The following is a 23,623-nucleotide window of genomic DNA, read 5'->3' on the forward strand; positions in this document are numbered from 1 at the left end:
ACTAAAGAGAGTGTCTACATGATCAATGGCGCGACGTGCACACCATGGAGCACAAAAGATGCAGTTGCCTTTGATGTCGCGCGCGCCAGCCGCAATACTCTCGAGCTCGGTGAATGCCGGTTTTTGAAGGTGCAGGCGCTTTGATGGTTTTACCTGCCTGCAAAGAAAAACAAAAGCGAATTTGCACCCAGAGAAAGCAGGGGATTAATATTAGCCGCCGTGGGCTCGGGACCAAAGGCACATTTCAAGTTGAGGTCTGCAACCCGGCGGCCCCGTGTCAAAGGCGAGTTTGGCCCCCTTGGAGCGCCAGCGACACGTTGACCAAATATTTTCACAAGCAATTTCTGACACCAGACTAGCATAGAGAAACTGCCTGGGTGCCAGAAGATTATTTGGTTAGGTACTAGCAAAGACTAAGCTTTGGCAGCCTTGAACGTTTTACCTTTGAGTTTAAATTTAATTAAATTAAATGTATTTAATTCATTACGTTTTTACTTTACCTTTCAATTATATGTATATACTCGTTTTACATGCCTAAATTTTGCAAAACAAGCCATTACAAATCAGTTGTTGAAGAAGAAAAAATTTGATGAAAAAATAAATTATTATTAAATATAGAATTAATTAAACAATATTTATTTCGGGGCAGGTGAATTTCTAAAATTATGTTCAGCAATTATATTTAGAAATTAGCATCACACATGAAATACAATTAAATGTCTCCAATTAAATTTAATAATCATGCTGACGTTAGAGAATTTTACAAAGCAATTTTCAATGTGGTGCGCGACAAAATAAATAAATAAACCTTTTCCTCATAATCATAAATTATTTCCTTTGTTAAAACCTATTAATTTGTTTCGTATCATAGAAATAACTACACGACCTTCCACAGCAGCCTCCAACTGGCGCGAATCGGCAGACGCTCCATCGCACTCTTACCCTGTTCCTTCCGTGCACTACCACCTACGTCAAGTGCAGGCCGCAAAAAATGTGAACAAGGCAAAATCACCCGCCCGCAGCTTTCGAGTTCAGACTCAAAGGACTCCGTCCGGCACGAGGGCGCCGTGCTGACCTGCGATGCGCGCCAGCTCCACATAGTCCACATCAGGCGACCAGCCTTGGAGTCGCCACCTGGACCATCTTTGTGCCTGATTTTGATTGCGAAAGATACGCGTAGGTCTAAAAAAACATCAGCTATCTTCCTTTACCCTTCGAGTGTCAAATAAATTTTTGTGATTCTTGGAACTTAAGTTCAGGTGCTCATGTTTTCTGTCATATTTGATTGATTGATTTATTTATTAAATACCAACGGTATACAACATACATACTAGACATAAAATAAAGTAAAAATCGGTCACGATATTTAAATTCATTTATGTTTTTTGTGACTTCCCTCTCCCTCAATCAAATTACTGCTCGATTTATTGTAATTTTATGGTAATATTTTGATAATATTTTATCCTGCAATCAAAGCTCAGGGCTTCTTGACACCTTACCGCAGCACCTCTTATTGACTTTAAAGTCAATAATTTTCAGTATAAAAAAAAAATAAAAGTAATAATCTTTGTTATTAATTGAAAGTTAAAATTTTTAATTTTATTTAGCACTAAAACTAATAAAGATTAATAAATTTAATTATTTTCTTCAAGTAACTTTTAAAATAAAGTGTTTTTGTTCAATTTGCGCACTGGTTAGTACATCAAAAGGGCTCAAAAGGGAGAGGCGCGTCAGAATAATCATTAGACTCGGTAGTGGCTCACAATACTGGTCGACTGCTAAGTTCGGAGTCCATCAGCGTGCTGTTGGACAGTATAATTAAATCATGAATACTTTTAATTCCATCATGTCAACTACAACAATACCTTGAGCAGTTTGAAAAGAGCAAGACATATATTTTCAGAGGAATCAAGCTCCATGACTTTGTCGGTGACCAGGCACAAGTCATCATAACCAGGATCTCTGCTCATTCACTAGTCTTCTATAGTTATAGTAGTGCCCTGAACCGTTTCCACCTCTGTGGAGGCCCAATCCAACCAGCTCGAATTTTAAGGTACAAGTTTTGTTCGTCTCAGGGCTACGGTTATAAAATAAAGTTAATAAGTTACAAAAATTAATTATTCATGAAACCCACTCTTTATGTTGCACAGAAATAATTTTTGTGAGCTCCAAGTGTTTAGTTTCTGTATCAATGCTGGTCTCCACCTTATCCACGTGACATATTAAGAACCTTCATGCAATTACATATATATTAAAAAATAAAAATAAAACAAATCAATTTAAAATTACTTTGGTTTGTTTCGCAAAATAATTTCCGACGTTGTTGCTCACAGCGAGAACCTTGGCTAAAAGTAAGAAATGTATCAAAACGGTCTTGTATGCTTGATTCGCGTTCTAAGGGAAGGTAGCTGATGAAAATGGCATCTGGACTCTTTTTGTCTTTGCGCTTGCAACTGTTTCATGTTTCATACAAAAATATTTCACTGTATAACGTTCAATTATATATCAATTATAAGTAATTTTTCAAAATTAATAAATTAATTTATAAACTTTCATAATATGTAAACTACCAACACTTGAAAAAGCGTTTTTTTTTTTCTTCTTTCATTCACTCTCTTCCAACTTGTCACATAAAAAATTTCACAGATTAATAAATAGCCATTTAAAATAATCCATGTATAATTAGCCTGACTACATAATATGAGCTTTAAAACTTAATTTCTTTTATTTCAACAATAAAGTAGTCAATTAAAAATTAAAATAGAAAAAGTAAACCCAGAATAAGGCCGCAGTTACAAGAAATCCCAAGTGGGGATTATAAATCGACGGCGAAATGTAGGCGGAATTAAAATGAAATCAAAAGGCAAAAATTGACGTCGAAAATGAAAACGCAAGCGAATTAAAATCGTTATAATGAGCTCTTATATAAATATATATAAATAAGAACATACCACTCCCAGATTTTCCTGCTCAAAATCCGGGTCCTCCACCAGCGTGGCCTTGCAAATTGAAGACGCAATCAGCTCAGGAACGGACTGAATTCCGACGGACGCTTCGATCTGCAATTCGGGCGCCGTCTCAAAAACTCATGCGGGCTGGTTTTCGGGCCCGAAGTCTTCAGAATTCTTACTGGTGGTAGATGTTGTCACTGAGTGGATTTCTTTCAGGGTGACTCGTCGGAGTGGGTGTTATCGTCAGAAAGTTGAACTCCGTAGTTCTGATAATTTTTTGTCGAAATTCGAATCCCAGTCAACTAGTTGAGATTCTTCCGAGTCTGAAGACGAAAATGACATCTAATCTCACCAACGACGGATTTATTACTTCGAATGTGAGAGAAGAATGGGCCAAACCAACAATGAGAATTTTTCTGAAAAATCGTTAAGATTTAAAATGATGATAGTATTTGATGAGAAAAGTATTTTGATTGTTGAAATTAAATAATTACCAAAACCAACAATGAGAATTTTTCTGAAAAATCGTTAAGATTTAAAATGATGATAGTATTTGATGAGAAAAGTATTTTGATTGTTGAAATTAAATAATTACCAAAACCAACAATGAGAATTTTTCGGAAAAATCTTGAAGATTTAAAATGATGATAGTATTTGATGAGAAAAAAGTATTTCGATTTTTGAAATTAAATAATTACCGAAAGTATCAAAACCAACAATGAGAATTTTTCTGAAAAATCGTTAAGATTTAAAATGATGATAGTATTTGATGAGAAAAGTATTTTGATTGTTGAAATTAAATAATTAAAAAAATTTATGATGAGAATGATGAGATAAAAGTTTATAAAAAAAAGTTTATTAAACTTTTCATACCATTTTAATATAGACTAATTTTACAAATACCAGAAGGAAATTAAAAAACAAAGTTATTATTTTTTCGTTGATTACAAATAGTAATTTGAGTATTATTTTTTTATCAAAGAAATTTTTTTTGCGATTTATGTATGCTAAATGAATCAACAGGAAATATAAATAACCAAAGTTATAGCAATTTTTATACAAATTAATATAAATAACTGGATGCAATAATATTAATTTTATTACTAGCTGCGTAAACTTTGGCGATCGAAGCAAAATCGCTGATCGCTTCAAATGGGCTAAATCCATACCCGGTCAGCTAGCAAATAAGCTAAATTCACTTTTTTCAAACTTTTCAGCAGGAAGAAACACTGAATTAAATTTGAACCCTTGTGCGCAGTTGAAGCGCAATCATTTAGAATAATTCCCTCCACTGTATATCTATTTTAAGAGTTTTTTAGTGCTACGTCTAAAAGGGCATGGTGCTGTGGCTTTTCGCCAAATGAACGACTATTTTTTTGTTTTTTAAATATAACACAATTTGCAACTAAATTTAAACCATTTGCTTTTTTATTCACTACTGTTGCTTTACTTGCTTTGTTTGATCAGAGTTTAATTTTATTTCCTTTTTATCCTTTTCGAGTTTTCCGCCAAACCTCCCTATAGCTGTAACTCTGCTCGCGAGACTGCGCCACTCCCCTAGCAGTTCAAACAGGTGGCCTATTGTGAAGGGCCTTTTCCGGGAAAGTGCGCTCCAGGCGGGAAATCTGCCAACTTTCTCAGCTGACTGGTTGCAAGAACGATTGGAAAATTTTCATTTTTTTATAGATAAAACTAACAGATCTGAAAGTTGATACCGGTTGATAAAATAATATCACTTTTAATTTTTATGAATTTTTTAGGATGTTGCGCAATATCAAGATTATGTAATTTCTAGGAATTAATTTTTCTAAATAAAATCGTTTTTTTTAAAATACGTTTTTTTAAAGCTTAGTATATCTGAATTTTCTGTTTTTATCAAAGGTTAAGTGTCAATCTTTTCCAAAATCAAATAATTATATAACTCTATGAGCTGTAATTACGGCCTAATGGCTGGAATGATTGTCAATATTTTATCACTTACACATATTAATCAATGCAATCCACGTTAATTTTATTCAACGTCACGAGTATTGCGCGTTATCAGAGCAGTTGCTGCTTAGTTAGATACTGAGCATTTACGGACCTAACTTCATATTACACTCACGTGTATAATATAAGCTTTTGTCCCCTATTGCGGCACATTAGGGAGTTACTGCAAAATGCTTGACGCGCGTCTTATCTAATCGGTGATTTTCGTTTTTATCTCGGTTTAGCTCACCAAGGATGGACCTAGTCAATGAGGGTTTTGGCAGATATAAAGTCATTCTCTTTATGTCCATCGGTGAGTTTGCCATCACCTCGATCAAACTGGAATTTCGTCAAGGATTGTTGCACACGGAACTAAAGAGTAAGTTTTATTAAGGCATTATTGATTTTAATCTTAATTTCAAGTATGTGTAACGCAATATCTCAAAACAATTGCTCAATTAAATTTCCTTCCAGTCTTTCATCATAGATTTTTAAGAATTAAAATCTAAATAATAACTTTTTATAGTAGATGGTTATCGCAATGATTGTATGACGAGGATTCTCATATTTTTTACGGGCAATTTTTAAAAATTTTATAATGGCGTTGCATAACTTTTTTTCACCTGATGCAATCTTACCACAAGTTAGGCTGAAGCAGGCTGAAGTACAGACCTTATTATGGCTACGTTTTTTGCTAAAAAGAAAAATTTTTAAAATTCTGGTTTTAATTTTATTTCATTTGTTAGCATTTTTAGCCTATAATAAGAAAAATTAATCAAAGAAGTTAATAATTATTTCAAAAAAGTGATTACGTAATTAATTACAATTCTAGTCCAGAGATCAAACATAGATAATAGTTATCATTATATTGTTCATTAGTTCTTTGGCAATTAGTAAGCAAAATATGGTTTATATCAATCACGTTGTATTACACGCGCAAGGCAGAAATTTAACAGGGAGACCAATTCAAAAAGAATTTCAGTCAAATTATTATCTGACAGTATAGAAGATAAGGCCTGATAAAAATACATGAAGTGGTCAATGTTTAAAAAATAAAGATGACATTAAAAAATTCTATCCTTATCAAAAATATGCAAATAGACTCATGAAAGCCGCATCATATTGTCCTGTTAAATAAATTGTTGGTCCGAGAAAAATTGCGGCAGGCAGGTAGTTACGCAAAACGGTGAACGGCCTTTTCGCCCTCCGCGCCCAACCAACACACACGCACACATTGGTTTCCAATATTATTTGCAAGGAAGAGTGAGTAGAGGGACGAGATAATTTGCTCTTCCTGCCTATTTCCGTCCGACCCACAAGCAATTACGCAACGTCTTTCTACCTCAGGGAAGAATTTTCCCAAAATTTTTTGTCTCTTTCAACGAATTTTGTGATTATTAAATTTGTTCCGAATTTACGAGAAATAATAATCAAAATACTTTTGACGTCAGAATTGAACGGCGGTCAAAATGAAGGAACCCAAGGAGCTGGAGAAGCAAGTTCTAGACGACGGCTATCAAGCTGACGTGGTCGTCACCACCAAACTCAAGCAACTCGATCCAGATTGGATTGAAGCCCCGATAAAAGAGAAATCTTATTTTGAGTAAGTCACTTATCGAGTTTTCTTAAAATTTTTAATTTTTAAATTCATTTGAAAAATTTTTGAACAAACTTCCATTTATTAGCATAAATTAATTTTTTAAGTCCTTGCATTTTTAAGAATTATATGAAGATTATTTTTTTCTATAAAATAATTTTATTTTTATTCATCAAAATCAACTTTTCACAAATTCTTGCAATTATTTTTGTTAGATCTTCAATAATGAATTGATAAAAAAATTCGTATATTTATACAATCTAACTAAACCTAAATTCTTCTCCCTCAATAAAATTTTACCCTCTTTACCTTCATAGGGAGCAATAATCATTGTTTTTTTAATCGTTTTACAGAAAAGATAAAAAGTCAAAAAAGAAGAAAGGCGGCGACGATGAAGAAAAATCAAACCAGCCTTCAGCAGTCCCGCCAGTTGGATTTTTCCAATTAGTGAGTCCGAAAACTTTTTCCTTTGTCCCTAAATTACAATATTACGTGCTTGACAACTCCCGCCGCGCGTTCATTAACTAAGCAGCAGTTCGAAATTCCGGCTGATTAGATTTCCACCGTACCGAAATAATTCTCTCAATTCGTCGGCCTGATCCAGCGGAAATCATTGAATTACGACGCGTTTGGCAGTTTTAGAATCGAACAAATAATTTGATTGCAGTTTCGATTCGCCAACGGCTTTGACATTTTCCTGATGATGATCGGCATAGTTAGCAGCATTTGCACTGGTCTTTGCCAGCCGCTCAACGTGTTGCTCATGGGTGACCTCACAGGTGCTATGGTCGACCAAGCACTCAATGGATCTCAATGGAACGCTACAAATCCCCCTCCTCCGTAAGTTTCACACAAATATAAAATATAGAATATCAATTGATAGTCAATCGAATATAAAACAATTTTTAGTTAATGAATACCAATTTATTTTACTTTCATATTTTATTTCACAATAATGTCATATCTTGTGAGGTTTTTATTCTAATACACAGTTTTAACTTAAATGGCAATTTACATGTTTTAAATTCCCTTTTGTCAGAAAATATATTCTAACATAAGCAATGCAGTTTGAGTGATGAATGACCCTTTGGCAAAGATAAATGGCTGCTTTCCTGTGACTTTTTCCAACCTTAATGCGTTCGCGTTTATTTCAGCGAGGTCATTGAAACGATTCAGCAAACTTTCCTCGACGCCGTCGTCGCGTTCGCCGTCAACAACACCATTTTGGGCGCGGTGATGTTGGTGCTTTCTTTTACCGCCGTCGCCTGCTTTGATAACGCGGCCAAACGTCAGGTGAGATGAATGTGCACATTTATTTTCAAAGTGCCTATTTTTACTATGCATGCGAATAAAACGCCCCAAATAATACAAACTATAAATTTGTATTATTTTCTATTTTTAATAATAAAATATTTTATTAAATCCTGTTAAATCCCAAAAATCACAGAAGTGTGTACGATTTTTCACTCCTCTATCTTGCGATATTTTATGGCTATAGCCAAAGTCTTAATAACTATTTCATGATAATATGAATCTTAATTTTCTTAAGGTTAATCGAATCAGAGATTTGTACTTGAGAAGTGCTTTGAGACAAGACATTGGCTGGTATGACACTAATATGACCGGCGATTTGGCTAGCAAGATGGCTGAGTAAGTATAGCAGAGCCGTACCCTTTTGTTTCGTTCACGCGACGTGAGCTAGCAAATATTTTAATTCCTTGAAATTTGTCTGAAGGAATTGTTGTGCTTTGTATCGTTAATGATGTGTCACAGGCTCAGAGATTTTGAATGCTCTGCTCAAAGTCTCGTTTTGAGAAGAGTTCGGCTGCTGCTGTTGTCAACCATTTGCCGCTAATGGAAAAAGCAGCAGCCTTCAAGAGCCGTCGGCTCGCAATTTTGCCAAATTGTTTTACTGAAAGCATGTTGCCTTCTCTAAAAGTAGCGAGAAAAAGACAAAAAACCAGAGACATCCAAGCATGTTGCGCTGCGCATCAAATTAAAAAGCCTGCTGCAACTCGGCATCAGTGCTGGAGAGAATAAAAATACTTCACTGCGCAATTTTAAATCACCCTTTACACTCCAATGGCTGTAATATAGCAATTCAAAAATACCGTGATCATTATATTGAACGTTTAAGAAATTTACTCCATATATATATTTTTTTTTTTTAATTTTCAAGTTTACATTTATTTGATAATATATTTTTTTGTGGTTTGCTATTCGCAAAATTAAGCAATTCAAGTAAATGCTGTAAAAGCTTTAATTTTTTATTATTAAATGAAATTTTAGGAACATTACAAAATTGGAAGATGGCATTGGAGAAAAAGTCGGCATGTTCATCCACTTTATTTCCGCTTTCCTTGGCTGCATGGTTTTGGCCTTCATCAACGGCTGGGAACTGACTTTGATTTGCCTCATCTCGCTGCCAGTCACCATGATTTCTGTCGGAATCGTCGCTGTTGTAAGTTTTTTTTTTAACTCTTTGCTGTGTTTATCAAGATAAACCCGATTTGTGTTAAGAGGAAGTTAAAAGCTTTCATTCCCAACCAATGTAATTCGGCTTGAGTAAGAAGTTTTATTCCTCCAGAGACCGGTTCTTGAGCGGAAATTGCCGCTAGCAAAATATTCACTCTGGGCATTAAAGAGTTAATTTCTTTTCCGCTCTCGGCGCCGATCGCTTACACGAAACCAAGCATGGGCATTCGCGTCACGTAGGGCGCCAAAGCCGCAGATTTCCTTTGCCTTGCTCGCTCTCTGTGCTCTCAAGAGCGGAAAGTGTGTGGAGTTTTCCATGCCCGTGAGTTTGTAAGCACGTGTGCGGCGAACAAGTTAATGGAATCGCTCTGGATTAAGCATTCTAATGGATATCAGAGTGTGGCGCGCGCTTCTTCCTTCTGTGGCTAGCGGCGGAAAAATCAATTTGAGAATCTCGGAGTGGAACTAAATTTTATTTTAATATGTCGGAGTTTTTCGCGCTTGGTCTTGTCGTCTCGCAGCCCATTGTCAAATGCATGGAATTGGGGCGAGCGCAGCAAGAGGGAATCCAATTTCCTCCCAACCGCCTGCTAACGTAAATCTTCGGTGTCACGTTCACGAATTAGCACTTCAGATCTAGCAAGGAATAATAGGTCCTTGTAATATCTCATTGCAAATATGAATTAATATTTTTGTAACAACATTAAGTTTATTAATTATTGCATATTCTTGTTTTATTCTTTTTGACTTCATGTGGAGTGTAAATAAATAATCACGTCATAATAATTTTGAAATTTATTTTAGCAATGAAAATTTATGACGTATTGAATTAAAGAATTTAATAAAATTCCATCGTTAATAACAAATGTCCTATTAATCTCCTAGTTTCGTGATTGAATTTTTACTTATTAACTTATAAAATTAAAGTGTTTTTCGTGTGTTAATTATTCTTTTAGTTTTAAAAAATAAGAATATAGAATGTATTTTTTTTTTAATTAGAAAAAAAAAACGCTTGAAAATGAAGCTCCGAACCGCAGCATATTCATACATCTTCAAACTTACTCCCCTAACTCCATTTCAAACTTTTGATTTTGTATTAGGTGACGACGAGACTGGCGCGTAGGGAAGTTGAAGCTTACGGCAAAGCGGGCAGCATCGCCGAGGAAGTTTTGAGTAGCATCAGGACAGTGATTGCTTTCAACGGCCAGAAAAAAGAATCACATAGGTAAACTCACATTACTTAAGGAAAAACAGAAAAATTGAGTAATTTAATATTTTATTTCCAATTGAATAGATACGACGGAAACTTAATCTTTGCTCGCGACAACAATATCAAGCGGTACTTCTTCTCTGGCCTAGGGTTTGGCCTGCTGTGGTTCTTCATCTACGCCAGCTACTCGCTCTCCTTCTGGTATGGAGTCGGTCTCGTCCTAGAGGAAAGAAATCTACCACCTGAGGAGGTTACGTACACTGTTGCAGTGATGGTCACCGTAAGTAGAAACTTTGATTTTAAATTTCCCTGTAAAAACCACCAGAGCCTGAAAATGTAAAAAGTTAAAAGTAGAAAACTCATCAAAGATATTTTTAATTCACAATTTTTTTTTATTATATTTACATTCAATTACAAGGTTTTTTAATTTGTTTACTTAATCTTAATAAAAATAATTAATTAATAATTTAAATTTTCAAGTAATTTATTATGGTCTTATTCAGTTATAAAATCTAAATTAATTTAAATATTCCTGACTTTGGTAGCAGTAAGTTCATTTTATTTGTTGAGAATTAAATTAAACACTCATAAAAAAGACCATTATTTTCATCTATAAGTTAAAATTTACCAGCAATCTATTGAACCATGACTGTGACTTACCGGAATATAAAATATAAAAACAAAACCGAGAATACAGTCGGATTTAGAAACAAAACTTTAGAACAACGTTAAATGAGTAGTAATTTGTTCAATTATTTAATGTTTTATTTCAAAATCTTGTATTTTTTTCTACAAAATACTGTCTGTGCTCTTGGGTCGATGGATTTTTATTTCGTTATGCGCTGCGACTTTTTTTCTTGACAAAATTTATCTCTCGCCGCACAATGGCAACAAAAAACCGCCCCTGGGTGTCGAGAGAGAGAGACAATTTATACGATCCCACTTTTCACGCCGTTGCAATTTAGGTGTTCTTCGGCGTAATGATGGGCTCGATGAACATCGGCATGACGTCGCCCTACGTGGAGACCTTTGGCATCGCCTGCGGTGCCGCCGGCTCGGTCTACTCGGTGATCGACCGAGTGCCGCCAATTGACAGTTTGAGCGACGCCGGCGAAAAGTTGGACCAGGTCAAAGGGTCGATCAAGTTCAAGAGGGTGCGTTTCCAGTACCCTTCGCGGCCCGACGTGGAGGTGCTCAAGGACCTCGAACTGTCCATCCAACCGGGCAAAACGGTCGCCCTGGTCGGTTCCTCCGGTTGCGGCAAGTCCACCTGCGTTCAACTCATTCAGCGATTCTACGACCCGGTCGATGGCCACATCGAACTGGACGGACACGACATCCGGACGCTCAACCTCAACTGGCTGCGTAACCACATCGGCATCGTCGGACAAGAGCCGGTGCTGTTTGGCGCCACCATCAAGCAGAACATCCGCTACGGAAACGAGAAGGCCTCAGACGAGGACATTATCCAGGCGGCCAAGGACGCCAATGCGCACGACTTTATCATGAAACTGCCACAGGTTTGTTTAGAAACATTTTAGTTTTTGCTGTAGAAATACATGGGCATTAATTGCGCAGAGAAACAACAGCGCCTGATCTCGAATTTTAATAGCGTTAGTAAATTTTACTGCCTCAGCTTGTGTCTCTTTATCTCGAGAAAATATATTATTGCTTTATTTACGCGTCATTTGTGGCAAAGATAAGGAAATATTTTTTTATGTTGCATGTGCTTGCGAAGTTTATTGCTGATTATTTTTAGGCCAAAGTTACATAATAATTAAAAATATTTCCTCAAATCTGGCAAAAAATTTCAGATAATTTTTACAATTAACTATTTTTGTCTGAACTATTTAATTTTAGAAGAAGATGCAAATATAGATGTTTATTTCAATTATTTAACATAATATTTAGGGTTTAATTGCATAAAACTCGTTTTACAATTACATCAAGATGTATAATCAACAAGATTGAATGGATTAAATCACTGAGACCACAAATTGAAGAAATAATTTAATATAAGACAAAAGAGAGATTTTTTTAAATTCTGATTGGACAATTAACTTCAAAGTGAGACCCTTCAATTTTAAATGCGAATATTTACACTGCACGCTGTTTAATTAATTTGAATAAACATTAATTTTTGTTAAATATCTTTATTTTTCAACTATTTTTTAGCAATATGACACCCTGGTAGGTGAGCGTGGAGCTCAGCTCTCAGGAGGACAAAAACAGCGCGTCGCTATTGCAAGGGCGTTGATCAGGAAACCGGCAATTCTTCTCTTGGATGAAGCCACCTCAGCTTTGGACACTAACAGCGAGGCTAAAGTACAGCAGGCTTTAGACAGAGTGAGTTTGTTATTACATTTTACCCAGAAAATAGTTACAAGTCAGTAATGCCTTTTTTTCATTTAAGTTCACTTTAAAAAAATTAAATCGGCACTAATATAAATCAATCTGAAGTTTAAAAAAAAAATCATAATTGAAATTTTATACTTCTTTCACTTGAATGAAGCAAATTATATAATTTTTTTTCTTCAGGCTAGCCAAGGACGTACCACCATCATCGTTGCTCACCGCCTCTCGACAATTCGTAACGCAGACAAAATCGTTGTGCTCAATGGAGGGTACGTGGTGGAAGAAGGAACGCACGCCGAACTTATGAAAGTGCACGGACACTACCACGAATTGGTCACCGCACAGCTCTCTTCCGACATGGAGGTCCACGCCAGAGCTAAAGGTTTTTTGACAATTTTTTTTTTAATTTCTTGATCTCTGTACCTTTTCCTTTAATTCAATTAAAGAGGAGGAAGCAGAGGGCGTAGGATTGAGACGGCGACTGGTGAGCGAATCCAGCAGCACGCACAGTGCGGAAGTTGAGGCGTACATTCCGGTCAAAGAAGAAAAACTGAAGGTAAGTTTTCAAACAGATAATCTAAAAGGTTACGTTTCATTCCTTTATTCTCTCTTTATGTAGGAAGAAGTCGCGCCAAAGGTGCCTTTGTTAAAAATCATGCAAACCAACAAGCCGGAATGGTTGTACATCACTTTGGGCTGCATCACGGCCGCCCTGGTTGGCTTCAGCATGCCGCTTTTCTCCGTCATTTTCGGCGACATCCTTGGAGTAAGTTTAAAGTCGATGCTTGCTTAGTTTTATTACATTTTCTTAACAAAGAGGAGAGTGTATTAATCTAAGTGTTTCTGCAGTTTAACACGTTCCATTTATACGAGAGTGATAAATTTAAGTTTAACATTTTTTTTTTATCTTGAAGTGGATCATTACAGTACTTGGAAAATAAAAATAGTGGCCAGCTTTGACGTATAAACCATTTAAAAATTGTTGGACAGTAAAATTTCATTAAAAAAGTAAAAAGTATAAGAGGTGAAATAAATTTAAAAAAAATATAAATATTATTCATAAAATAGAACAAATAATAAATTTTATATCAATTTATGTTATGAAATCTGACCTAATTGATTTTGATGATAAAATTAACTTCAATTAAAATCAATTCTGAAAGACATTTTTAGTTCTTTGTGTTCGCATCCCCTTTAAAACTTAATTGGCTCCACTGAAACAGTTCCCGACACGGCCTAGCTGCTGGGCAATTTCACTCTTGCACTAAACACACGGTCGTTCTTTTTTATAGACCCTGTCCAACCCCGTAGACCAAGAGGTGCGTGACGAGGCCAACATGTTCTGCCTTTATTTCCTGATATTGGGCATCATCATCGGCATATCCTCTTTTGTGCAGGTGCGTTTCGATCGAAATAATTGCGCGTTTTACGTGTGCTGACAATCCATTATTCTTTTCAGATCTACACATTCGGCGTGGCCGGCGAACGTTTGACCCTCCGACTGCGCTCACAGTCCTTTGCGGCTATTCTGAAACAGGAGGTGGCCTATTTCGACTCAGATGCTAACAGCGTCGGAGCCCTTTGCTCGCGACTCTCCGGAGACGCGGCCAACGTGCAGGGGGTCAGTTGTTATTTGCTTTTTATTCGTCTCGTATACCGTCTGCCTTTTTACTGCACAAATGCTCCCGCTGTGCGCCCTAAGCGGCATAAAAAGGTCAATTATTAAATTTTCCACTGCCTTAAATTTTAGTAGACACACGGCTCATTTACCATTGCCATCATTATTTTTTTATGTTGTCATTCAGTTTAGCAAATACTATTATTTATTTTCAATTAAGATTTTTTACTTTTAAGTTAGTAAATACTACATGCATAATATAACATAATTCACAATGCACGTCATATTGTTAATTTTATAATTACTTGTCATTAAGTTATAAAATCGACAAAAGACACATTACAAATTTTTTACTTCTTTTGTTTATAATTAAAAATAATTATATTAACTTATAAAAATAAATTTTCATCATAGATTTAAATAAGCATTAGTTTTATAAAAGAAAAAAAAATATTTTAAAAATATTTTATTTTTTTTAGTTTTCAATTTTTAAAATGTGACAATTCATTTTTTTGTTATTAAACAAAGCTAATTTGATAATTATAATATTTTTAACTCATAATTTAATAATTGTGCCACTTGAAGAATGGTTAATAACTATTATTGATTAATAATCAAGTACAATGGTCTATTCCTCAAGAAATTTTGCATCTGGAGATAAAAGAATAATATTAAAGAATGTGGAAAAGTACAGGAAATAAACGTCTGTGCATAACTTATATTCCCGAGAAAGTTGGAAATGAATTCAGTCGTAATGCAAAAATGACGCTAGCCTCAGGGCTTGGCTGAGTGAAAATTTGTTGGCGGCGGGTGCGTCCCTCTGATATGGCGCCAGCATTAAGTATTTACCTGCCTGCAGGCGACGGGCACAAGGATCGGCACCGTTCTCCAATCGATTTCCACCCTTGTTCTCGGCCTCAGCATCGGCCTCTTCTACGAGTGGAGGTTGGGTTTGGTGGCTCTGGCCTTTGCACCCTTCATGATGATTTCGATGTTCTTGATGAGGCGAATGATGGCCGGAGAAAACCAGAAGAACCAGAAAGGAAACACCGGAATCGAAGAAGCGTCAAGGGTGAGTCCTTTTAATCTTGATTTGATTGAGTCAGAGGAGCTGAAAGTGAAAAGGCCTCAGAGATCAAAGTAGTGGGATGAATTAGGGAAAAAGCAATTTGTTTTCTGTTTGCCCGGTCTATGACGTCAGAAGTTAAAAAGTGAAAAGCTGAATACCACTGAAAAAAAAATTAAAATTACAGTTCTAATATATAACTCGATAATTTGTTTCAAACTCTTTGTAATTTAAGGGGATCAATGTGTCTGCACTGCATGTGCTATCTTTGATGCTGAATTTTACTAGCAATATATACAATTATGGATTGAAAATGTTTATTGCTGCGTATGTAAGAGCCATAAAAGCCCACACAGCAGGCGTCTTTGATCTTTACAATTCTTTAACTTTTTATTGCCCTGAAACCCCAGAACTTTTTGTATCTCCAAGGGGCACTTTGGGAATTTATCGCTTTGTGGTGTTGCAAAAAACAAACTTTCTCGCACCTCTGGTACTGCTCCACCCTGTGACGTTTTATAAATTCCAGAGTTTAATTCTCGCTGTCGTTCCCAATTTAGATTGCAGTCGAATCAGTCAGCAACATTCGCACAGTGTCTGGTTTGTGCCGAGAACGGTCCATCCATGAGGAATACATGCGAGAACTGGAGGCGCCTTTCAGAAAGTCGCTCAGGTACTCCGCCACACGCGGCGTTGTCTTCGGCATCGCCAGGTCGCTCATGTTCTTCGCGTACGCCTCTTGCATGTGCTACGGTGGCCACCTTATCGTCAGTGATGGTGTCGAATATGCTAGTGTTTTCAAGTAAGTAAATAATTTTCTCCAATCCACTAATATTAAATTAGAATTTACTTAGTATTTTTAATTGAAAAGAAAATAGGATTATTTCAATGATGCTATGAAATATTCTCCAGTTTTTAAAAGGAAATGTTTACATTTAATTTTTGTCTGGTAACAAAACATTGAAAATTAAAGCGCCTACCTTTTCATCTTATATGCAACCTGCACTTCCTACCATCCGTGTATGTTGCCTAGTTTACATTTCACGGCAATTACTTTTTACTTGAATGTATATTGCATTAAAAAAAGATATTTTATAGAGCGTAAGAAGAAAAATAAATTCTATGTGTAATATTTTCAACTCAAATGTAGCTATGGGATTTTTTCATTGCTTTATATAGAAGCAAAAAATCTTTTGTGCAAAATTGAAAGCTCGGTTGAATAAGGGGTCTTTTCTACTGCACCGAACCACTCGAAACGATGCTTGGTGCAGCGCGTTCGCCTCTCAATAGAGTGCAATTAAGCGTAGCTTTCATGAGTACCCAGCAGGCTGCAATTTGCGCGAAAGGAGCGCCAGTGGAGGGGCAATTAATTTAATTATGTCCAGCAATGGCCGACGTCACTCCTGCAGACTGCCGGGATTGATGTTCACCTGGAGAGGGTGTGACGTCGTTGAATAATTACACACACGCTCTCACGGTCCGGTTCTAATCGCGTTAGCCCCTGGGTATGATTTGCAGAAGGGTCGAAAAGCACCTCCGCTGAAGCCAAAGACAAATTACGACAGTGGCTGTATATAATTGCCATTCCATTCCTTAATTGGCGCTTGTTTGGTGTGAAACCCTGCAATCTATTTAAATTAACTGAATCTGAAAAGGATTTCCTTTTGTTATAAGTTATAATTCCTTTTTGTTTAATCGTGAATTATAGAGAGATTCATACTATATGTAGCTCTGTTACAAGCATTAGTGCAATTTATACAGAATAGAAACAACTCAAAACATTTCAAATATAAGCTTTTTTTAATTTATTGTTAAAAAATAAAAATTAATAACAATATCTCATATTTTTTATAAAAAAAATTTTAAATTTAAATATAAAAAACTTAATAATATATAAAAAAATATTTTAAAAAATTAAATTTTTTTTATATTTCAATTAAAAATTTTTTTATAAAAAATATGACTATTTATGCTTATTAATAGATTTTTACATTTCTTAATAAATTTTTTTTTAATAAATCTAATTGTAAATTATTACTATATAAACTTGGTGAATAATCATCCTGAAACTAAATCTACAATATTTTCAAGCCGTGTGCCATGTGTTGCAACATTCAAGCAACAGCATGTGTTCTTTAGAGCATATAATCTCAGTACGCGCTAAAAAAAAAAAACAAAAAAAAACGACACGCTGTCGAGTCCAACCTGTGCAAATTAACGAGACAGAAAGAAAAAGAGATGCGTGCGTCCGCGAGCTAAAAAAAAAACACGGGCACGTGTTAATTGTAGCGGAACTTTTTCATTCGCAGGACCGCCCAGGCCATCATCATGAGCACCATGTCGGTGGCGCAGGCCATGGCTTTTGCGCCAAACTTCTCTAAAGGACTGATGTCGGCTGCCAAAATTTTCCAGCTGCTTGAACGCGACCCCGCCATCAAAGATAAACAAGGAGCCATTGAAGGACCTCTGGTACTGTATATTATTTTCTACCTCTTTTGATGAATCCTCTCGTCCTTTATGAAATAATGCTGCTCGGCAGACTAACTCAATATTTACATGACGAATGTCCATGGTGGAGGCTAATTTGATTAATTAAATTGTTGTCCTCGCTCCTTTTTGTAGATGTGAGTGTTGCAATAAAAAAATTTAGGTCGATGTAGAGATACATTTCAACATTAAATCAACTTTCAAAACCTATTTTACAGACAAACGGTGATGATACATTTATGATTTTAGATATTGCATGAATTATCATTTCCTTAATAAACTTGGCACAAAAATCATGAATGAAAATGACAATTGGTGAAACTACTGAAAGATAAATATAAATATATAAATTTTCAAACCCCTTACTTTAACATACCTTTAGAATTTAAACATCAACAAGATGAGTCACATGTTAAGTTTCATTGATATATCTTATAAAATATTTTATAAACTTTATAACAGCAAATTAAAATAGTTGTTACTTCACTTGATTTTTTATTATTTAAACAAAAATATTTTATTTATGTCACTTGAAATAACAATTCAGTATTTTGTTTACAGAATTAGATTAAATACAAATTTGGTCTTCACACCCACACTCCTTTACCTCCCAACCGCTTTTGACTTATTTATGAAATGAATTAGGTCTCTCCTTAATTAGAGCTGAAAGCCTTTAATCTCAGTCTTGTTGGCCAGAAAATGCCTTTTTTCTTTTTTCTCTAATTAAAAAAAAATCTACACATTCGTAGGACACAAAGGGCAACGTGAACTACAGCGACCTCCACTTTGTGTACCCGACGAGGCCAAACGCACCTGTGCTCAAGGGTCTCAATTTGTCAATTAAGCCAGGCCAAACAATCGCCCTTGTCGGGCCCAGTGGCTGCGGAAAGTCCACTTGCATTCAGCTGCTTGAGCGCTTCTACGACCCAATCTCGGGCGCTGTGGTGAGTTTTTAAATAAAACGTTGAGCCCTCAACTTAAAATACGTAGACATAAGCTTACTTCGTCTAGGTCGCTAGGAACATATCATGTGATTTTCCAGGGCAAAGCGATGTTGGCACATGGCATTTTGCGATACAATTGAATTCTCTATAAAATTAAAATGCATAAAAAATAATTATTTGGAAAAAAAAAATAAAAATAATTTGAAAAAAATTATCTCTTGTGATACAAAAGAATATTTAAAAATTAATGTAAACTATTTCTTTTTAATTTTTTTTTAATATAAAATTAATTTAAATAAATATAAAAGCAAAGTCAAGGATTTTTTTGAATTAGATTAGACAGTAGATGTTATTATTAAATGTTATAAATTTTATAATAGTTTAATTTGTAGTACCCGAAACGCAACATAAATAAATAGACTCCATATCTCTCAAATGAATAAAAAATTGATTTCGCGTTCAGGGTTTAACACATTTTTATCTAGACGTCATTACGTTTTAATTGTAAGTAAATGAATACCTAATGAGCACCACGGCACGAAAGAGTAAATTACATTTCAAGCCCTTGAAAAGTCTGCTCTCATTCTTTGGATTAAATGAGCGCACCGTGATAACGATCCCTTGGTCGGATTTTAGTCTAATTAGATGGTTTCGCGATTCACAGGAATTGGACGGTCGCGATATTAGCGACATGCAGATGACGGCGCTGCGCTCCAACTTGGGCATCGTGTCGCAGGAGCCGGTGCTATTCGATCGCACCATCGCTGATAACATCGGTTACGGAGATACCTCGAGGGAAGTGGATATAACGGAAATCATCGAGGCGGCCAAAAACGCCAATATCCACAACTTCATTACTTCGCTGCCACAGGTAAGAGTCAAGAAGATAATTTCCTTGCACTAAATTATTTTACAGTTCTTACCTTTTCAAAAGCACACTGCGGTATTCATAACGAGGGTGATCCAAGCCCAGGCTATATTAACCTGGCCCGGGCTAATTTGACCCGCCATTTCATTTGGCTGGTGTGTTAATTTAGCTCAGACTAGGCTAAGTAAGTCAGGGGCAGGAAAAGCTATTGGATCGTCCTCAATTACTATTGAATAATTTAGAATTCGATTTCTTCAAGCTTATTATTTTATTGGTCGACTTTAATTGAATAATATTTGGTGTTTATGAGGATTAAGAGGAAAAGGGATTAGATAATTAAGATATAAAAAATGACCAAAAATTTAGTTTAATAATAAAAATTATATTCTGAAAATGTTAGCAAAAATATTTATTAAAAATAATTAAAATTTATAATATTTATAGTTTTTATATTATATAAATTAAACATTAAAAATTTATTTTATTTTATTTTTATATATTATATATATATTTTCTTTTAATTTTTTTTCATTAAAATAATTTACACACAAAGAAAAACATTTATACACGCAATTGATCATTGGTTAAACTAGAAATTTTTTAGCTTAAATACTTTGCCGAGGAGTAAGGATGAGAATTATATATTGTTTCAAATTAAAAATTTATTACATCCACCAGCTCTAGCTCGCATTATTTATTTACATAATACATTATAAATTAAAAAAAAATCGATCCATATTTAATTAAATTTATTTTTTGATATGAGCTTCTTTCTTTGCCTTTATTATACATGACACGTGTTGCTCAATCGTAAAATAAGTCATTGAAAAGTTTTCACCTTTACCGCGACCTCAAGCCATATAAAATCTCAATTCAACCATAATATATTCTGGAGCCCTCAAGTCAGTCACGTGGAGAGTGAGTGCGTGAACGTAGCGCATAAAAACCTGAAGCCTAAAAATAATTCATCATCAGAAGCCTGGTCGGTGTTGACGTTCGCTCTCTCATTGTGCCGCACTTTTCCTCTCTTTCTCTCTCTTTGCGTTTAATTTCTTTGATAACGGGAAAAATCGCTCGTGAATTCGCTGGGAACAAAACTCGCGCGGTTTGCGAGCACAATGAGGAGAACGAGAGCTCTCTTTACAAAACCCGAACCCGCCGCGTGTCTGCTCAGAGCAAGAAATTCAGCAGGGAGGAATAATGAATTGAGTCTACCCCTGAGGCACAAAATGTTTGCGTTAAATTTTTCCACCAAGCACTGCTGACGACATCGAGCGCATGGATTTTTCCATGGCAAAGTTAATTTCATCTCGTCTCGTTTGTCGGCACCCCAAAAAAAGTCAATCAAAATCAGCGTCAAACTAAATTTGCAATGTAACACAAAAAAGCTCTCAACGGCATCCGTCATTTTTATCACAAGTTCCACGAGGGATTTATTAATTAAAATGTTAATTATGGCAAGCTTCGTCTTTTTATTTATTTATTTTTTAATTGTAAGGATGAAGGTGAAAACAATCTAAAAATCACTAAAAATGAGCTTTTTAAAAAATGTCAACATTTTCTTTTTATTCCTCGTGAATTGTCGAATTGAAGACATTTGATTAAAATTAGCTCAAGATGAAAACAGTTTTAAAAGATTAAAAACGCTTTTCTAATTGGAATAAAAAATTTTTTGTAAAAATTCTTATATATTTTTTTCCAATACTGTAATTTCATGTTTTTAACAAAAGTTTCCAAAAATTTTCAGGGCTACGACACTAGGCTCGGTGAAAAGGGCACTCAGCTGTCAGGTGGACAAAAGCAGAGGATTGCCATCGCCAGGGCACTGGTGAGGAACCCTCGAGTTTTGCTGCTGGATGAAGCCACGTCTGCTTTGGATACCGAAAGTGAGAAGGTATGTACGATGCAGATTTACAAACAATGCGCCCTACTTTAAGTCAAAGCGCAGGTGTGCTGGATAAATACTTAATGGCCAACTGGCTTTGAACCGCTCTTTGCTTTGTTTGCATTTCGATTTATTGCGGCTGCTGGCTTTAAGCGGTACAATTAGTTTTCCCACAACCCCGGAACGAACGCCGCTCCTGATTTACAGCTTGGCTATATATTCGGTTATTTAATGCCATTGAAAAAAAAAATCAGCAGATACAAAAAAAAATAGGTACATAATTAAATTTATTAAACCACACTTAAAAGTTATTCATATTTTTTTTAATTATTCATACATAATTAGTGAAGACGGTCACAACGCTTAGAGAGCTACTAGTTGGTTCTTTAGCAAGTTTGAAACTTCTGAAAAGTTCAATGAGATTTTCAACTAATTATTAATTTATTTTTCTGTTCCGACGTCAGTTTATAAAATAAAATATACAAATTATAATTGAAAGTTTTTCCACTCCAATGAAAATCTGAACACCTGATTCCACTTCAAGCGATTCACTATTCGGGGAAAGTTGTGTTCCCAGAACATAAACAGAAAGTTTTGCTCGAAAGTTGAGCTTGTACTCGCGCTTTTAAGACTCGCAAATTAGAGTCGTTCGCGTTTTGAAGTAGACTGAGCCGTGCAAAAGCCTCGAAGTTGCAACAAAAGCGTTAAATTTCATTTTCTCTTGCGGCTCTTAGCAGCACTCCGGGGAAACTTCGTTCCTGCCCCATTTTACGAGAGAGCATTAAAAACAAGCTAAAGATTGTTGTCAGTGCCATAAACGCATGTCCTCTCTCGCTCTCAAGTATAGATAGGATGTGAGAGTGGTTTTTCTACTCGTCCTCACTCTCAAGTAAACTTGAGCAAAAATCCATCTTCTGATTTCTATATCGCACAAGTCGTTGACGTTATAGCGCGTTGAGTGTGAAAAATTGAAGGCAGCTGATGCAATTTATTAGCTGCTTTATTGACGATGGAGTGCTCAGTAATGCGAAAACAGTCGTGTGAAATTGGATTCCCAGTATTGTTCCACACTAGCTTTGCCTTTCCATTACTTTTTATTACGTTTATATTCGTATGAAAGCAGATACCATTGGGAAAATGAAAATAAAATTAATGCTCTTCTCCTTGGACCCCCCTCTTGAGATTCAATATAACAGGCGCTGATTAAATTTTCCAAATGTTTAAAATGCAATTTTAAATATCGAAGTGCTGAAAATGGGACAAATCAAAAATATTTATTTAAAACGCTGCTAGTCATATTTTTATCTGAAAGTTGAATCATAATTTTATTCTAATAATAATTAAATTTTTAAAGCTCAAAAAGTTTTATTGACGTAAAATTATGATAAAATTAAATTATATTCCAGAATCAAACATTAAAAAAATAAATTCCATAGCCTATTTTTAAAGACGCCAACACTGTCATTCAAAAATAACATAAAACCTACTACGTTTAAAGGGCAAAGAATTATTGCTTATTGCGAACGAAACTTTGTGAAAGAAGCTTTCACAATGGCTTTCCGATTTGGCCACAACAAGCGATTGCGAGTGGGGCAAAGTTGAGCATTATTTATTTTTCTCAAGCCGCTGCTCCATTGACATCGAACGAGAGGCAGAATTCTCCTTGCAACTCCGTCATTATAATAACACAATTTCGACAGGTGGTTCAAGAGGCTTTGGATAAAGCGCGCCAAGGCAGGACTTGCATTACAATCGCCCACCGACTCACCACCATTCAGGACGCTGACGTCATCTGCGTCGTCGACAAAGGACAAATTGCTGAGGCAGGTAAGCATTCCGAACTGCTGGCAAAGGGAGGCATCTACTACAAGCTGCACTCGCTCCAGGGTGGAGCAAAATGAACAAATTACATGTATTTATTTTAATATGAAGAAATCTTTCATAATTGTTAAACAATTAAAAAGTGGTGAATTTGAGGACAATTGAATTTTTTAATTACACAAAAAAAATCCGAAACAATCATGAAAGTTCCTTTTGATAACATAAGTATTTTTTTGGTAAATACGAAAATGTGCATATCAAATCAAATAAAATTTAATGTGATTAAAATTTATCCCATCTGCAACTCCACAAGCCTGATGGCTGATAAAGTTATTATTTTAATTATTCTGAACATTATATTTCACAATAATAAATTTTCAT

The 23,623-nt window shown here is 35.4% G+C and overlaps 1 protein-coding gene and 1 long non-coding RNA gene across 2 annotated transcripts; one reads left to right on the plus strand and one right to left on the minus strand.

Annotated features, from left to right (window-relative positions):
• Window positions 1-1,670: 1,670 nt before the first annotated feature.
• On the minus strand, window positions 1,671-5,230 carry LOC132197125 (uncharacterized). Its single transcript, XR_009441822.1, has 6 exons — window positions 4,933-5,230; window positions 2,952-3,367; window positions 2,290-2,345; window positions 2,135-2,230; window positions 1,866-2,077; window positions 1,671-1,802 (listed from the first exon to the last, which is right to left on the minus strand). It is a non-coding gene; the product is annotated as an uncharacterized LOC132197125 (long non-coding RNA).
• Window positions 5,147-23,403, plus strand: LOC132197124 (ATP-dependent translocase ABCB1). The gene is made up of 23 exons (XM_059620204.1): window positions 5,147-5,298; window positions 6,371-6,522; window positions 6,870-6,963; window positions 7,184-7,356; window positions 7,671-7,809; window positions 8,066-8,166; window positions 8,806-8,977; window positions 10,092-10,216; window positions 10,286-10,481; window positions 11,167-11,721; window positions 12,377-12,547; window positions 12,740-12,938; window positions 13,003-13,112; window positions 13,176-13,322; window positions 13,849-13,953; window positions 14,016-14,177; window positions 15,034-15,246; window positions 15,798-16,039; window positions 17,547-17,706; window positions 18,474-18,668; window positions 19,333-19,539; window positions 21,284-21,430; window positions 23,122-23,403. The coding sequence occupies exons 2-23, from the start codon at window positions 6,389-6,391 to the stop codon at window positions 23,320-23,322; spliced, it is 3,948 nt and encodes a 1,315-aa protein (XP_059476187.1). The 5' UTR covers window positions 5,147-5,298; window positions 6,371-6,388; the 3' UTR covers window positions 23,323-23,403.
• The last annotated feature ends 220 nt before the right edge of the window (window positions 23,404-23,623 follow it).

This window comes from Neocloeon triangulifer, unplaced genomic scaffold (genome assembly GCF_031216515.1).
Source record: "Neocloeon triangulifer isolate White Clay Creek 2 clone unplaced genomic scaffold, ASM3121651v1 ptg000012l, whole genome shotgun sequence".
NCBI lineage: Eukaryota > Metazoa > Arthropoda > Insecta > Ephemeroptera > Baetidae > Neocloeon > Neocloeon triangulifer.

Bases quoted from the DNA above. Each gene is read 5' to 3' on its own strand.
- LOC132197124 (XM_059620204.1), top strand. From the start codon at position 6,389: ATGAAGGAACCCAAGGAGCTGGAGAAGCAAGTTCTAGACGACGGCTAT. The intron at 6,964-7,183 runs GTGAGTCCGAAA...ATTTGATTGCAG, and splicing joins CAGTTGGATTTTTCCAATTA to TTTCGATTCGCCAACGGCTT. The intron at 8,167-8,805 runs GTAAGTATAGCA...ATGAAATTTTAG, and splicing joins TTGGCTAGCAAGATGGCTGA to GAACATTACAAAATTGGAAG.